At 34.7% G+C, this 17,159-nt stretch overlaps 3 protein-coding genes and 4 non-coding genes across 8 annotated transcripts in view; 6 read left to right on the forward strand and 1 right to left on the reverse strand.

Moving 5' to 3' along the window:
- The window catches only part of LOC109543792 (translation elongation factor 2), a 12,733-nt gene extending 3,361 nt beyond the window's left edge, over positions 1 to 9,372 (forward strand). The window contains exons 4-21 of one of the 2 annotated variants that reach the window (XM_048667305.1): positions 1,644 to 1,852; positions 2,101 to 2,360; positions 2,420 to 2,646; positions 2,828 to 3,244; positions 3,370 to 3,604; positions 3,894 to 4,135; positions 4,434 to 4,639; positions 5,079 to 5,230; positions 5,484 to 5,589; positions 5,824 to 6,240; positions 6,462 to 6,501; positions 6,692 to 6,737; positions 7,142 to 7,224; positions 7,573 to 7,651; positions 8,020 to 8,079; positions 8,491 to 8,538; positions 8,993 to 9,033; positions 9,290 to 9,372. In XM_048667305.1, coding sequence (XP_048523262.1) covers positions 1,644 to 1,852; positions 2,101 to 2,360; positions 2,420 to 2,646; positions 2,828 to 3,244; positions 3,370 to 3,604; positions 3,894 to 4,135; positions 4,434 to 4,639; positions 5,079 to 5,230; positions 5,484 to 5,589; positions 5,824 to 5,892 — 2,123 coding nt within the window. In that variant the 3' untranslated portion in view covers positions 5,893 to 6,240; positions 6,462 to 6,501; positions 6,692 to 6,737; ... (4 more) ...; positions 8,993 to 9,033; positions 9,290 to 9,372. The remainder of the gene's footprint in view (positions 1 to 1,643; positions 1,853 to 2,100; positions 2,361 to 2,419; positions 2,647 to 2,827; positions 3,245 to 3,369; positions 3,605 to 3,893; positions 4,136 to 4,433; positions 4,640 to 5,078; positions 5,231 to 5,483; positions 5,590 to 5,823; positions 6,241 to 6,461; positions 6,502 to 6,691; positions 6,738 to 7,141; positions 7,225 to 7,572; positions 7,652 to 8,019; positions 8,080 to 8,490; positions 8,539 to 8,992; positions 9,034 to 9,289) is intronic. The other variant, XM_019913659.2, reaches the window with a different exon arrangement.
- On the forward strand, positions 2,684 to 2,757 carry LOC125504989. Its single transcript, XR_007281867.1, has one exon. It is a non-coding gene; the product is annotated as a small nucleolar RNA SNORD31 (small nucleolar RNA).
- Positions 7,003 to 7,071, forward strand: LOC125504994. Its single transcript, XR_007281871.1, has one exon. It is a non-coding gene; the product is annotated as a small nucleolar RNA SNORD31 (small nucleolar RNA).
- On the forward strand, positions 7,434 to 7,501 carry LOC125504993. Its single transcript, XR_007281870.1, has one exon. It is a non-coding gene; the product is annotated as a small nucleolar RNA SNORD31 (small nucleolar RNA).
- On the forward strand, positions 7,891 to 7,958 carry LOC125504991. The gene has a single exon (XR_007281869.1). It is a non-coding gene; the product is annotated as a small nucleolar RNA SNORD31 (small nucleolar RNA).
- Positions 9,373 to 10,128: 756 nt separating the features above from the next.
- LOC109543794 (protein PRRC1) lies at positions 10,129 to 14,218 on the reverse strand. Its single transcript, XM_019913662.2, has 7 exons — positions 13,966 to 14,218; positions 13,663 to 13,909; positions 12,387 to 12,604; positions 12,201 to 12,303; positions 11,881 to 12,033; positions 11,668 to 11,821; positions 10,129 to 11,616 (listed from the first exon to the last, which is right to left on the reverse strand). The coding sequence occupies exons 1-7, from the start codon at positions 14,048 to 14,050 to the stop codon at positions 11,500 to 11,502; spliced, it is 1,077 nt and encodes a 358-aa protein (XP_019769221.1). The 5' UTR covers positions 14,051 to 14,218; the 3' UTR covers positions 10,129 to 11,499.
- A 983-nt stretch (positions 14,219 to 15,201) lies between these two features.
- LOC109543796 (secreted protein PRY1-like) lies at positions 15,202 to 17,136 on the forward strand. Its single transcript, XM_019913667.2, has 2 exons — positions 15,202 to 15,282; positions 15,346 to 17,136. The coding sequence occupies exon 2, from the start codon at positions 15,362 to 15,364 to the stop codon at positions 16,241 to 16,243; it is 882 nt and encodes a 293-aa protein (XP_019769226.1). The 5' UTR covers positions 15,202 to 15,282; positions 15,346 to 15,361; the 3' UTR covers positions 16,244 to 17,136.
- The last annotated feature ends 23 nt before the right edge of the window (positions 17,137 to 17,159 follow it).

Raw genomic sequence — 17,159 nt, forward strand, 5'->3', positions numbered from 1 at the left:
AATCTGTAATAAAAGACGTGAGGAAATTCTGTCTTTTTTAAAGACAAAAATTTTTGAGGCGAAATACCCAAAAAGAAGTTTGTAAAAAATGAATCTGCCTCAACAATATAGAACTTATCTACCTACTCTCCGTTTACCATTTGGAAAGGAGCGATTAAGCCAAAGTTAGGCTGTCCGAAATAAACATAACACCAATAAAGTATATATAAAATAATAATTCTCATTATACTACAGTGAAAACTCCGATAAGCGGACAGTCACGGTTCCACAAAAAATGTCCGGTTACGGGAGATGTCCGCATAATAGAGATATGTATTTAATTAAAAAATATTTATTTTCAGCTTTTTTATTGTCTATATATGTTTTATGACATTTTTCAACATAGAAACTTATTGTGCCGGTTTATTAACATATTCAAAAATACTAGTTTGGCGCGTTTTTTGAAATCTTTGTTGAATAATCCAATGCTGAAAATGGGTTTCAAGGTTTTGTTGAAACGCAATAAAATCATCTCCTTGAAAATATTTTTAAAAGGGAAATTGCATTTAAGGCATCATCATACGATTTTCGCCGGTCCATTTCTCAGATTTGAATGTTAACGTTTTGTCTGGTAATGCACGAAAAAAAAGTCCGGTCTCATCTGCGTTGAAAACGTCCTCCGGCTTGTAGCCAAGCAACATCCAGTATCCATGTAGCGAGCCACTCTAAACTCTTTTTTATCTATGTCACTTTTTAGGAAACTCCATTTTTGCCCTACATTGTCACCACACTGTGATTTTGTTCTAATATCTTCTTTTTTTTTTGTTATTTCTGCCGCTTGAGTTTTTCCGATCTTAAATCGCCGTGCTAGTTCTCGAACGGACTCTGTTTCTTTATCTAAAGCATTTAATATTTCCATTTTTTTCTTTAAAAGAAAGCATTTTCTTTTTTGGAGCCATGTTCACAAACACTCTCTATATGTGCTCGAAACTTAATGGCACTATCCTCGATGAATAAAGTAAGTCAAAACATCCTAAACGGGGAATTAAGGAATTTGTGAAAGAATTCCCCGGTTGAAAATTGCTTATTTATGATAAGGGTTTTATTCGTAGACCGCGTTTTGCAGGTTCGTGACCGCTTGAAAGAGCTTTTCAACTCCGTTTGATCATAATATTCATGTCTGCGTCCGTTTAATAGAATGTCCGCTTATTAGAGCTGTCCGCAAGTAGAGCTTTCACTGTAATTGGCTAAAAATCATACTTGTTTATTTTATTTTGTTTTATAAAATAATGGTTTTTTGTCCTGCCATTTTAACGTATTCTTTAATCTATTTAAACAACCACGTTTTCCATGGTTTGTAACGCAGTTTATTTGAAACGTTTTATTTACGTATGAGTCTTACAGTAATGATAATAATTTTATCATACTTTGATTAGTATCTTCCCGGTTTCATTCAGAACATCAATAAATCAATCAATATGCATCTTAAAAATTTGACATAATTTTAGAAATTGCCAAAAAATGGTACCAATCTGTTTAATGATCCAATCGCTCAACATGTTGGTGGTATAAGAACGCCAAACCGATAGGAACTTTTAATTACAAACCGCTACCCTGTAAACATGCAAATTTTTTATAGAATTAACAATAATTTTCGTTTACAGGTGTATGTGTCCAAACAGAAACTGTATTGAGACAAGCTATTGCTGAACGTATTAAGCCCATTCTGTTCATGAACAAAATGGACCGTGCTCTGCTTGAATTGCAATTGGACGCAGAAAAACTTTTCCAAACTTTCCAACGTATTGTTGAAAACGTCAACGTAATCATTGCCACCTACAATGATGACAGTGGTCCCATGGGTGAAGTTCGAGTAAGTGCATTAAATAGTAATATTAGTAGTTTTTTGGTACTCTTCCTAGTTATTCGAGCTAATATAAATGAAGCATACTATAAGTTGGTATGCTTGAACTTGGTTCGATAAAGTAGGGGTCACATTTTGCCCTGTTGTGTTCGTTTAATGTATGCAACAGTTTCCTACAGTGAAACATTACAATACATTTTTTATAGGTTGAAAATTCTTGGTTTCATATTATTTATTTTACTGTATTATTTATTTAGGTCGATCCCAGTAAAGGTTCAGTTGGTTTCGGATCTGGTCTTCATGGTTGGGCGTTCACTCTCAAACAGTTCGCTGAAATGTACGCCGAAAGGTTCAAGATCGATGTCGTCAAACTAATGAACAGATTGTGGGGTGAAAGTTTCTTCAACCCGAAAACCAAGAAGTGGAGTAAGCAAAAGGATGATGATAACAGGAGATCATTCTGTATGTACATCTTGGATCCGATCTATAAAATATTCGATGCCATCATGAACTATAAGTAATTTTTTTAATCCAGTACTTGAGCTTTACATAACCGGTGTTAATTACCATTTTCAGAAAAGACGAATACGAATCACTTCTTCAGAAGTTAGGTATTGTATTGAAACATGAAGATAAGGACAAGGATGGCAAACAGCTGTTGAAAGTAGTTATGCGTACTTGGTTGCCAGCTGGAGAAGCTCTGCTTCAGATGATAGCCATTCACTTACCGTCTCCGGTGACAGCACAGAAGTATAGAATGGAAATGTTGTATGAAGGTCCTCATGACGATGAAGCTGCTTTGGGTACGTAATTTAGCAAACGTTTTTTTATTGAGACAACTTAGTCATTTTGATGAAGAATTTATTACCGCCCCAGTCTGAAAACTGTGAGTGACTGGTACCGACTGATACTAAAATATATGCATATAATTTTTATTTCATCATTACTTCTGGGTAAAAATTTCATGTTTTCTTTTTTTTTCAGGAATTAAAAACTGCGATCCAAATGCACCACTCATGATGTACGTATCTAAAATGGTACCTACATCTGATAAGGGCCGTTTCTATGCGTTCGGTCGTGTATTCTCTGGTAAGGTTGCAACTGGCCAAAAAGCCCGGATTATGGGACCCAACTATGTACCTGGAAAGAAGGAAGACTTGTATGAGAAAGCTATCCAAAGAACAATTCTCATGATGGGTCGTTACGTAGAGGCCATTGAAGACGTTCCTTCCGGTAACATCTGCGGATTGGTTGGAGTCGATCAGTTCTTAGTAAAGACTGGTACAATCACCACTTACAAAGATGCCCATAACTTGAAGGTCATGAAGTTCAGTGTGTCCCCTGTTGTGCGAGTTGCTGTGGAACCTAAAAATCCAGCCGATTTGCCAAAACTCGTAGAAGGTTTGTATGTTTAACTGATTAAATACTCAAATTTTATGTTGCCAATGTTTGGAAATTGCAAATTTGCACTAAATTAAAAAAAAATGTTTCAATTTTCGTAAGTAACCGCCGCAATTTCTTGGTAGGGTTGAAACGTTTGGCCAAATCAGATCCTATGGTACAATGTATCATTGAGGAATCCGGTGAGCATATTATTGCTGGAGCCGGTGAACTTCACTTGGAAATCTGTTTGAAAGATTTGGAAGACGACCACGCCTGCATTCCGATCAAGAAATCTGATCCAGTTGTATCATACCGTGAAACAGTCAGTGAGGAATCCGACCAGATGTGTTTATCAAAATCGCCGAACAAACACAATCGGTAAGAACTAGCAAATACTGAAAATATCCTTCCAGCACATTCAGAGCCACTATATAGTTAATGCAATGGCACTTCGGTGCTGTTCAATAATGATGATATTGTTGGCAGTGCAATGGAAGAAGATAAATATCTGAATAGTTAAACGCTGTTACGGAACCTCTATCTTTATGTTCAGTGGTGACACGCTACGGTATTCGGAATACACTTTTTATGTGATTAATTGAAACATGTCTTAATTTCTTTTTATAATTAGCATACATTGCTCATTTACAATTGTTTTCACTTCTAGATTGTTTATGAAAGCTCAGCCAATGCCCGATGGTCTCGCCGAAGATATTGATGATGGAAAAGTCAATCCACGTGATGAATTCAAAGCCCGTGCCCGTTATTTGGGTGAGAAATATGACTACGATGTTACAGAGGCTCGTAAAATCTGGTGCTTCGGTCCTGATGGCACTGGACCTAACATCTTGGTTGATTGTACTAAGGGAGTTCAATACTTGAACGAAATTAAAGACTCCGTTGTTGCTGGTAAGTTCAAAATGTTTGTGGTTGCTCATTATGTACCAACCGGTTATTGTGACTGATAGATTTAAGAATAGAGATCTTTTGTTGAGTATTGATCCGTTTCAGCATTCCCATGCAGAATTCTTCATATCATAAGTCATTCTGTGCATAAATGCTGATAGATCGTATCCTGTATATCCTCTAATCTATTTCAGTCTAAATAGTTTAGGACGGAAACGCAGGAAACATTTTTTACTTATAGTTCCATATTAATTACATAGAACAAAAGGAGATAAATTTACCAAGATTACTTTTCTCGCAGGTTTCCAATGGGCCACCAAGGAAGGTGTTCTCTCAGAGGAGAACTTGCGCGGTGTTAGATTTAACATTTTTGATGTAACTCTGCACGCGGACGCAATCCATCGTGGAGGTGGTCAAATCATTCCCACTACTCGTCGTTGTTTGTATGCTTGCTTACTTACCGCTTCACCCAGGCTTATGGAACCTGTTTATCAATGTGAAATTCAGGTATGTTACAATAATACACATTAAGCCTTAACCCTTATCGGACGCTGGTTTTTTAGAGGTGATTATTATATCTTTTAGCGAATGTTTATTTTTGCCTATTCATATGTCAACTGATATCAAAAGTCAAAAGATAGGAGCAATTTGCAAATATTTTCAGGTTGCAGCGAGAAATACTGTCTTAAACTGCCGATAAGGGTAAATAATATAAACTTCTTGTTCTCGTGCCATCATTATTCAGTATTCAATGATAAAGCAAAATCTTACAATACTTGCACATGATGGTAGAGCATTTTGTCTTTTTTTCTGATTCTGAACGACTCATTGAATTCTCAGAATTGGAATTGCAAGACAGACATTAATTTTACACAAAACTATAAAGAAAATGAAATATAAGTGTTATGAAGTTGCAATGTATGTGTAAATCAAATTTTCTACTCAGTGTCCCGAAGCCGCTGTTGGAGGTATCTACAGTGTATTGAACAAAAGACGTGGTCATGTATTCGAAGAAATGCAGGTTGTTGGTACTCCGATGTTTGTGGTGAAAGCCTATTTGCCTGTAAATGAATCATTCGGTTTTACCGCTGACCTTAGGTAAGTTAATTGAATAATTTGCCATTACAATTAAATCAAATCCAGCATTACCCATGCAGAGTTGTTGAACTTCAAAATTACTATGTGTATCAATGCTGGAAGAAAATATCCTGTATATCCTCCAGCTAATTGTATTATGGTTTGTCTGGCACGGAAAGGCAGGAAACACTGCTTGTTTCTGTTGTCAACGACACGCGCTTTAACTATCTAGACATGTGTAATTATTAAATTTTAATTGCTTTAATGTTTGCAGGTCTGGCACTGGAGGACAGGCCTTCCCACAATGTGTGTTTGATCATTGGCAAATTTTGCCTGGCGATCCGCTGGAGTCTGGAACAAGACCTTATGGAGTTGTGCAGGTAAATTTTATATGACTCAAGCATATTTGCAATGCATGTCCATCCTTAGACAATGTTTTATATTATTTCCATATATAAAACATTCGCAAGAGATGGTAAATCGACGGTCTTTTAGTTTCGGTTTTAAAGTGATTCGACTTTCTAGCCAGAATAGGGGGACAAACACAATAATTTACGGTTAATACTTTGACAAAACTAATTATTCCCGTAGTAAATGAGTAATTTCTTTTGCAGGACACCCGTAAGCGAAAGGGTCTTAAGGAAGGACTTCCCGATGTTACCCAATATCTTGATAAAATGTAGTAACATACATTACTTTTGTACAGTTAAGGTTAATTTTAGTTTATTTCTACAAAATATTTAAATTAGAATATGCAAATATTCTGATTAACATATTTTATCAGATCAGTGTATTTATCAGTTCAATTTTTTTCACGCAAAATTAAAATCCTCCAGAAACGATTTTGTCTTAATTATTGCCGAAATGATATTAGTTATTACTGAAACATGTTTTTGAAAATTAAATTTAAAGAATCCCAAGTGTTCTACACTTTCAACAATAAATATTCGGTTATTTTAAAAATATTCAGTTAGTTTTCCTGATTTCTGTCGAACAATTCTACACTTTGGAGCCAAGCTGAAAATTCAAAGGTGAGTTGTCTTACAATACTGTTAAATTTATTTCTAAGTTAAAATAAATCTTGCGATAATATGAATACTTTGCACATTTACACGAAATGATGAAAATCTCTAGACTGGAATACTTCATGACGGTCTAAAAAAATGCTCAAAAGGTCTGAAAATGTCCATTTCTTTTCACATTCAAGCATTATAGCGACGTGTCTTTTAAATTTACTAAATTTTTATTTCAGGTCATTCGAACACGAAGCAAATTGACATTCATAGTTAGTGGTGAGTAGTATTTCAGATGTTTAAATACAATTTAACTCGAATTAAAGCCGCGTTAAAGTTGATGAATTTTTTCTAAGACTGGAATCTCCATGACGGTCAAAAAAATGCTCAAAAGGTCTGAATGTTTTCATTTTTTAATCATGTTTTTTGCTGGTTAATTATGTTTCCTGAAAGTTATTTTTATTTCTAGTCGAACATGAACACCACTTCGAAGGTTATGAATGATTATCCATATGGTGAGTAACACTTCAGTTTGAACTGCTTTTGAATTATTTTTCGTATCTTTGACTATTTTGATTAAACAAAATCAGAGTTATCAAAAGATAGAGACTTTCGAGACCATTCGTTGAAACTAGTGGGTTTTTCGGGTTTTTAGGCAGTCGTTTTGCAAGAACGAGTTAGTGGCTTACATCTTCAGAGGTAGTTTGCTTGAACTCTTACACTGTTCTGATGATTGGCATCAGATAAAAGCCCAGTAGTTTCAAAATTAGAGTTAATAATTTCAATATGATGAATAGAATTACCGCCCCAGTCTGATAACTATGATTGATTGGTTCAAATGGATCTGACTATTTTAGATATCATTCTAAACGTTTTGTGGCAACTACACATATTTCAACTTTATATATATTTTTTCTAGAAGTACATTGTTGGTAGCGAGGGAAGGAAGCCTTGAAGATTGTGAAGATTCATTCTGAACGTGTTTGAAATCGAAGTTTTGAGGTAACCCATTTTACGTATTTTAATTAGAATTATCATTGAATGTGACTAAAATATAGGTTGAATTTCAAATAGATGTTTTTTTAAACGGATTCTAAGAGTTAGTGCAGTTTGGTTATTAGTAAGGTGTATATTTTTTAAGCAAAATTCTTTTTGCTTTAATGACGTAATAATTCAATCCCAATCAGCAAACTTGAAAGCAATACTTTTTACTGACTAATGATGAATAGAATTACCGCCCCAGTCTGATAGCTATGACTGATTGGTACAAATGGATCTGACTATTTTAGATACCATTCTTAACGTTTTGCGGCAACTACACATATTTCAACTTTCTATTTTTTTTTGCAGAACTACATTGTTGATAGAGAGGGAAGCCTTCAAGATGGTGAAAATGAATTCTTAACGTGTTTGACATCGAAGTTTTGAGGTAAACCATTTCACGTATTCAAATTAGAATTATCATTGAATGTTACTGTAATTGTACTGCTTGAATATCAAATAGATGTTTTTTGCCGAAAAGATTAGTACGAAAAGAGTGGTACAGTTTAGTTATTGTGTATATTTTCTCACCTATTCTGGATAGTAACATTTTTTAAGCAAAACTCCTTTTTTACTTTAATTTAACAATTTAATTCCAATCAGCAAACTTGAAAGCAATACTTTTTACTTACTAATGATGAATAGCTTTACCGCCCCAGTCTGACATTTATGAATGATTGGTATTACTGAATATTTTATCTATTCTTTTAACTGTTGCACTCAAATTACATGGATTAAACTGTTGGTTTTTTATAGGCATTATGACGGCGAAACATGGCTGATCTGCAGATTGTCCAGAAAATCACCGGTATTAAAGTAAGACATTTTATTTACAAAATAGATATTTTCAGTTTTACTTTTAACTCGTTATACGCGATTACAAAACAGCCTTGGAATATACAAAAAAATACATTTTGATTACTACTTTTTTGCTTTATCACTGATTTTTTTTTCAATCGCGACATTTTAAATCAGATTTGTGCCTTATTTTTGATATTTTGTTGTAGACGTTACTGAATGATTCTGTTTGTTTCTATTTAATCTAAATAGTTGTACCTATATATACATTTAATTTTTATTGATATGATGACGAATATCATACGTAGAGAAGCTGACTTTTTTCAGTGTCAATGTTTGTTGCCAAAAGGATTCTGAACCAAATTAATTGAAATTATTATGTCATCAATGCGCATTTCAACTATTCAATCATGTTTTTGTTATTTTTAGGTACCTCCTTAAACTTTTCTACTCTAAGAGAGCAGCAGTGGAGAAATGGTGAGCTATACTATTTTTTTTTACATTTTTGAACCATGCGTTGAATCGATCAATTAGGTCTTAAGAGCGATTACAAAAATTATTAGTGGAATAACGAGATTTTTTTGTTTACATATTCTTTTCAATCGCGACATTTCAAATCATAGACACCATGTTCCTTAGTTTTGAATGTGCATCTGAATTGAATATTGGATAATCGTCTCGGTAATTGATTTTTATACAAGTTACTGAACGTTTGTAATTTTTTTTTACTATAGATCCTTATTAAATATTATGTTAATTATTATATGGATTAAAATTTTATTGATATGATGACAAATATCGTCGAACGTAGAGATGCTGAATTTCTTCAGTATCAATGTTTATTGCCAAAAGGATTCTGATCGGAGTTATTTGAAAATATCATGATATTAATGAGTATTGCAACTATTCAATAATATTTTGTTATTTTTAGGGACCTTGTTCCACTTGCCAGAGAACAGCGATAGGGAAATGGTGAGTTACACTATTTTTTCGCTTACATTTGTACCCCACACACCTAAGCCGGCCGTCTTCATATATCAAATGGAAATGGTGTGCTCGTAGTGGGAACAGTAATGTCTGTTCTTGTGTATGGTAGATTGGTAATTTCTTCTGATTCTACCAAAGGAAGCTCAGAAACATTTCAACCAAAACAATAGATATTTTTAATAATTTCATTGTTAGTCTCAAACTCTTGGTTTATTGTCTAATAGTGAATCTTCAATTTCAGGAAGAATAAGTACAGCTGAATCAGGTAAAGATATAATTGTTAATATTTATTTACTATAATTATATTATACGTAAATGTATGTTGCTTGTGTTTTTTCTTTACTCCCAGTCAGAGTCCCAGAGTTGGCAAGACTTGCTCTGCTCGAGTTACTTTAGCATGCGTGTGGTCCAAAAAAGGTTATGTGCAGCGGAAGTTTTAAATTGAGTAAATGTTTTTCTAAAGATTTTGGTGTATTGCGGTTTGTAAAAAATGTTGTAAGGTTTTTACGCAATGCAGATAGAGCGGTTGCTTCGGGTTCGATTTACGTTTTTAATTCCTATACGTAATGAGATTTATGGAGCTGTGACTAGTCTCACAATCGCTTTTAGATTAAATTTGTCACCACTCAAAAACGACTTAAGATGCTCATCAGTTAGCTTCATTCATCATATTTGTTTGAGATTAGACCCGGTATTACTATCATATATTAAATTAATTACTTTCCCATCATTTGCGCGTCAAAAGCATTACATTTAACTTTTTAGCAGGCTTTTGTCAAATATTTTTTCCCTGTAAAATGTTTACACCAATTTTGATACCAATAATCGACCTTGCACTGATGATAAGAACTTCATTGCACTTGCTTTTTCAATCATAATTTTTCCCCAAGTTCAAAAATCCCCTCGACAGTGCTTTTTCTCTGGGCTGCCTCTACTTCTAAAGTCACAAAATTAGCATTCGTTGCGAAGCAAGTAGTAGATTTGGCCAATTATTACAGAGATACAACACATTTAAAAAGCTTCTCTTATTTCTCAGACACAAAATATGTTCAACAATGATCTATATAAAAACAGCATTAGTCCTTTAGTAATATTTTATTTTAATGAAATAGTTCAACAACAAATAAAGCGAGTTAGTATTAATTTATTAAATGTACAAGTCCTAATTTATAATGATTCGAATCACTTTTAGCATGATTAAAATGAGAAATTTTTTATTTTCAATAGTAAAATGTTCTGTCATGAAGTTCGTGTGTTATTATGTTATTAATTATGTGTTTGAAATGGGGAAATTCTTAAAGCGACCTGCTAGAATCATATTTTTTATGTTTTACTTTGAGAAGGGCATTACTAATAAATCAATATACTACCATTTAATAAGGAAGTGATTCATAAATACTACTTGTTAAGTCTTAAAAATTAACTATATTTACAATGTAATTTCATATATAAGTATACAGGGTGATTCAAAATTGGCGACATTCCTCTGGAGGTGTAGTTTGCCGCTGAGTACAGGAAAAATAGTAAAATAAATTGATATTAAAAACTGAGAAATTTGCAAAAAAAACTCAGAAATACGGCAGCAATGTTTTTCAAGGTAATCTGCCTAATTAACATTGCGCAAATACCTGTGGCTTCTTAATTATTTAAAACTCCGGTTCCATGGAATTATACAGACTGACAATAAGATAGACAAGGATAAACTGTAAATTCAACATGAGCCGTTGGATGACGGAACCTATTATCGTACAAACGTGGTTGTAATGTAGCCGGTATTTCTTTGGCGTTTGAGAAAGTGTCAGTTGTTGTGCTCTGAGTGCCCCTGGAAGGCCGTGATTCGATTATGTCGAATCAGGGCCTGTGTCTGGAACCCGAACATCTATTGCCGTCCATCATCTTCCTGGAACCACTCTCCTCGCTCTTTGTTGGCGTGAGTTCTTTCAGCTTCTGCTATGTTACTGTAGCATTTCCCCTGAACTAATCGCATATCAGGAAATTCAAAGTGAGTCACAGTTTGACAAATTATTATTGGCAAAGGCTGTCTACCTRTAACTTTCTGTTAATGSCAAAAAACATTATTGCCGCATTGACTTTCCATCCAAAAATTGTAGAAGAGAACTTCTTTAATATTGAAAATTTTCGTAATTTGAAGCAAAGATCGTAATTTATCTTTTGCAATGCTTCAAGTATTCCAATATGCTTCCAGTTAAATATGGAACAATTTCAAAATAATGCTTAATAACAAAGTTGAAATGTGATTTTCATCTTCTTGAAATTTTGGGGAAAAAAATTTCAATATTTTTCTCGTACTCCCTACAAGAGAGCCTCTATCACCCCTTAAAAAGAATGACGCCAATTTTGAATCACCCTCTATATACTTTAATAGATAAGAGTAAGTAACTTTAGATCTGGTCAGTGATAGCTTGTTGGATAGTTCCCGGACACTAAAACTTACGTTTTTATTATTAGTAAACGATCCTTATACAGTTTCAGCAGCACTTTGGCTGCAAACCATATAACTTCTTTCCTAGTTAGTCCAGATACTTCCTCTTGCCAACAGGGTACAGCCTAAATAAAGCAATTATTTAAAACTGTCTTTAAATGGCACAGTAAACTTGCCTTTAAATATTCCGATAGTTTGTGCTCCAGGTCAATATCAGCAACGTCTTTATCAATGAATTTTTCCACGGGAACTGGAATCGCTTGAGAGAAAGTATGAATATTCACTCCATGTTCTTTGTCTCTCAATACCAACAAATATACATCAAACCAACTAAAATAATCGGTTAAATAGAAGACATTGCATTTAAATTATTTATTTTAGAAACTCACCCCTGGCCTTCTTTTAACAAAACACTTTCAATGGCTACAGTTGGAGTCAATCTGAATTTAAAAGAATAGTCTATCCTTTCTTCTGCTAGGATCAAAGCCGATTCAATTCCAATCGCTTGAGACTTCTGAGGTACTGTACCCAGCTTAATGCCACTATAAAAAGAGAACGACGAGATTCCTATTGTTATCGTTTTAAACTTCATTAATTCCGACCTCATAAATAATAAAAAAATTCTAAGGCACATGATCAAATCAAGGTCGAGTATGATCTGGGCCTACATGAAAAATTGACACTTAAACGTATATAATTCGACACTTACTTTACCCATGCTTTACCAAACACGGCATGTGCGGCTTCTCTAACTCCCCCAACAATATCTTCCTCCTCGGACGCCACTGTAATCTCTAAGTCCCCGCTTGAATCTAAATTAAAAATTCCTTGCCTTAACTTCCTCTAGTGCGAATGGGCAAAACGCATGGTTGTATTCTGTTAAGTGCCTACGTACAAATATATTCACTCATCTGCGGATCCAATGTGGTAATAATTGAGTCAACAGAGTGCTTGGCTTTTTCGACCATCTTTGTTACAACTTGGCTGCTAAGGGCGCCTTTGACCATTCCGAGAAAACTACTGGGCGCTACGGCTTCTGCTTCTGGAAGTTGAGCTACTTTACTGTGGCCTATAGGTAGTTGGGGAACTCCTTTACTCGGTGGAATTGCTGCACTGCAATAATAGTTCATGTTCTAATAATTATGTCGCTTTGCTCAAATCTTAAAGATTATATACAGGATGTTGGGTTAAGTTGGTACTTTGCTTAACTGCATATAGGAGTTATTGAAACAAACAACTTTTTTTAACTCAAAAATGAGAAAGTTTCCTTCAAAGGAAGAATAATTTCTAAATGTTGATGAGGAAGATCTATCATCAAAAAGTTCTCGACTCATTGATAAAAGTAAGCAGAAAAAGAACGGACAACATTGCGAGAAACTCAGTTGCATCCTTTCACATTAAACGTGTCCAAGCTCGAAAACTTCCTCCGCATTACTCACTTTTCTGAATGGTTTTTACAACAGCACAAAATCGATACATTTTTAAACACAAATTCTCACTATTGACACCTCCAAACATGGAATTAAAAATTTCTGAAAACACTCCCATGCAATTCCATAACTGCAGGAGCAGGAATTGTGTATGGATCACTTACGGGCCCACACGCTTTACCAGACCTAAATCCTTATGATTTTTTCGGTGGAATTTTATGAAAAGTTAAGTAGCAAGTAAACACGCAAAACTGCGGCAATACGAGAAAAACCTATTTCGTTTACGAAAAAATATATATCTTGACCTGGCCGTTAAGGAACAGTGGGGCGTCGAGGAGAACGTTGCGTTGAAGTTAGAACACATTATTTCAGTTAGTTTGGGTTAGTGTAATTTAATTAGTAATTTTAGTAAGCGGTGGGTGGCCTACAGCGAAGAGGTTGAAATAGTTCATATTATGGGTAAAAAAATGATCATTAAAATTTTGCGAAGATAATGCCAGGTCTACAAACATTTTCAGAAGAAAAAAGCTAGTTTTCAGCAAATATACAGCACTACAGAGCATACCTCCCATAAGGGTAACATAGGTACCTCCTCTTTTAATATGCAATATTGCTGAAAAATCAGTGGTTCCCTTATAACTGAAATCCGATGAATATCTTCAAATGCAATGACGAAATGGTATTTAACATGCAGTTTCAACCCTGGATAACTTGCCATCTGAAAAGTTATAAGTACGTTACCTGAACTGTGGTGCTGGGAACTGATTGATTATTATGGGGGCCGCCGTAACTACCGTAGGGCTTGAATTGGATGCTGCATTGGGCGCATTTTCAACATTCGTAGCAATGTTACTTTGTGAAGTAGTCCATAAGGTAAAGTCAGGTATGGATGATGGAGGTCCCACATTGGACAGCAAATTGCCTGTTGATAAACTGATACTACCTGGCGAGGTAATCGAATACGGAGATGAAACACTACTCAAGGTTCCTACGGTTTAGTTCAGAATTATGCTTAAATCAGACAATGAAGTAGTAAATTCTTACCACTTTTATCCCCATTGCTAGCTTGTTCTATAGCTTTTTTATCAACAATCTCGAACGAAGCACCCGTCGAGTCATCTTGATCCATTTTAACTCACTTTTGTTTAAGTTTAGTTATAGAGTATTAACTTAATAGAAAGCAACGAATTCAATAATACTACATATAATAAATAGTATTAGATATTGCATCAAACAAGCAAAATATGTCAACGTAAACAAATCAAGTAGAGTCTAGGTCCCAACCTAACTGCCACTCTCCAGCCTACGGTGTTGCCAAGTTTTCACTAAGGAAGTGAAAAATATTATGTGCGTATCCGCGATACGCACGCATCGCAACCTTCCGCTGCATGAGTTACTGTCTCTGTTCTCGATTTTAACTAATTTTTAAGTATTTATCCGTATGTGACTTTAAAAAAACAAATTAATATTGAACCAAGCGTTAAAAACGTTTGATCACTTATAGCACCACCACCACCCACATAATATATAGCATGATAAAATGAATACCTGAATAAGGTATTCATTGTATCATCATATCATGTATCATGTATCATAAAACCGAGAACAGATGCCGTATTCCGTAGCACATGCGACAAAATGTTCCTATGTGTTCCCTCCGATGCACATATAAAAATTTTCACTTGCGTAGTGCAAATTTGGCAACACCGTAGGCTGCCGAGGGACCATAGAGTAAGTACAATTTTACTTTCTCTATGGTTAGGACATACACTCGAGTAACAAATTACCATATACTTTCACAAAAAAGTAAAAGTATCTGCAAATCAAAAACTCGAGTCTAGTCGTAGCCTCAATATTTACAAGGGCGCGGATTTTGACAGCTGTGGCACCGATGAAAGGCGCGCAGTTTCAAAATTGACATTTACTTGAGGAAGGAGGATATTTAAATTAATTTCAGTATTTGCTTGAATTCTGCTTATATTTTACATATATGACATGAGGATATCAGACAAGTTTGTTATAATTTATTTGCAGTTTCTAGTACTATACATACTGCAGTATTTTGCATCTTGAGTCACACTACTATTAGCTTTCTTGAAACCAGCTTGCTCTACATATATTCTCCATAATAATATAATATCAAATAAACAAAAAACCTTCAAATACCTAACGCCGGTAAATGTAAAATTTTAAACTGCGCGCCATTCACCGAGGCGAAGGCTGCCAAGATTCGCGCACCCATAAATATTAACGCTACCACTAGAAGCGAGTGTCCCGTCTTCTTTCTCTACTTTTGACAGATCTAACGAACTGTTTATTTACATTTTATAAAATTTAGCAATTTATGTAGAAATCCATAATGTATGTTTCATAGTAGATTGTAAATGAAGCCAACTACAAAACGGAACAAACGTCCTGTTTTAGGGGTGATACATGAAATATGGAGGAAAACCTAGTTGCCGCTAACAAATCCTGGCGTTTGCCCGAACTCTACGTAAAAGTTGAAAATAATGAGGAATTGATTCGAAAAAAACTCAGGAAAAATGGAAATTTGCTTCGAAAGTCTTTCCTGTCTAAAGGAAGGCGTATAACAGAAGTGAATAGAGATCCCCCAAATTACCATCTCGAATCTTTAATGAATCCGGATTCAAACTATATCAAACAGGAAAAGGAATATATGGCTGCAATCGCCAGATTAAACCATGGCTCCACTTTCAGTAGCTTAAAGCCGGAGCCGGGATTGCCCAGAGCAAATTCTTCGAGCTCTTCCTCAAACCCAAATAGCTGTCCCTTGTATGAATCTTTTGAGAGAGCAAACCCAAGTCCCCCTAGCTCACCGTGCTGCACAGTTAAGCAAGAACCTCCCTCTCCAGACTGCTCTGTTTCCGAAACATTTTTCAGTGAAACCTCGAATCCGGACAGTGACTTTCTCGCTTCGAGTGAACATTATTCCAATTCAAGCAGCCAAACGACTGATGGTTCATCGACATTTTCAGTCTTGGTCAATGCTGTTAATTCTACAAGTGCTAAACCCCTAGATAAGACTAGTCCAAATATAACTATAAAACAGGAACCCAGTGATAGTGACCAAGACTCTAGTGCATCGCAATCAAAAAGTTCGAGTTCATCCAGCTCAAGTGAAAGTAAACCCCAGTGGTCTGAAAGGGTCGCTTTTTTACGATCAGAAGTGTTGGGAAACCCAATGTTGCAAACTTTGTTTAATGATCTATTTGAACTGAAGCGACAGTACAACAACATAGACGAACAGGCCGTAATGAACGAAGTGAAAGCGATGAAGAAAAGGAATAAATTGCTTCTCTGAAACTGATTGGCTGTGGGAAGTTGGAAGAGGATACTGAGACCTGTATGATAACGTGAAACTTGCTAAGAAGACGTTTTTTTTATTAGATGCTTGAGATTGCAAGTTTTCTTGTATTCCGATATTCAAATGAGACTGGTGGTCTGAGGCTTTTTAGTTTAAAGTTTAGAAAATTCCAATGTCGATGGAATAAGTGACTGTCTCGACAAAAGTAGCTGGACTAAAGACATTTTACCACTGTACATTTGTTCTTTCTAAGAGGCGATGTTTTCAAGTTGTAAACGTTTTTGTTTTTGTCAATAACAACATATTTCTCTGTGTTTCTTTAAAAATGCTAAAAGTACCTAAGTATGTTTGATAGTATCGTTATTTAGAGCCAATTGATCACTCTACTGTATATCAAATAATTTGGTTTAATGAAAGCAGATTATTTTATTTCTGACAAAAAAATTAAAAACATATAATGGATATGTTAAGTAAAAGTTGATATTTAAAGAAAAAAACATGTTTCAGTTTAAACTCAACAATTTTTAGAGCAGTTCAGTTACTTTATTCCCCATTTCTAAAAATGTTTATACCTCTACCCAGTGGTAAAAGCTTCAATTGAAAACGACAATTCTAAATTAATATCCTCTAAACTGCTTAAAAAACTGAAAAAAGCAAAGCGATAGTATGAAACTCAAGGAACAAAGCTGATTTTCTTTACTGTAAAAGTTGGGGAATTTTAACGCAATTCATAATCAAAGCGGTTCACCAAAGTGAAAATCTAGTTTATGTTTATTATAACATGGTTTGATAATGAAAAAAGTAGGCAATTAGGATTGATCTTTAAAATTTTTCTACAATTCTTAAACAAGTTTTGTATTTTACCAAGAATAAACGCTGATTCTCATTGAGCTTAAACTATCATTAAAAATCC

The sequence above is a fragment of the Dendroctonus ponderosae genome, unplaced genomic scaffold (assembly GCF_020466585.1).
Source record: "Dendroctonus ponderosae isolate FM_Combo_2020 unplaced genomic scaffold, Dpon_F_20191213v2 Dpon_F_20191213_6, whole genome shotgun sequence".
Classification (NCBI taxonomy): domain Eukaryota; kingdom Metazoa; phylum Arthropoda; class Insecta; order Coleoptera; family Curculionidae; genus Dendroctonus; species Dendroctonus ponderosae.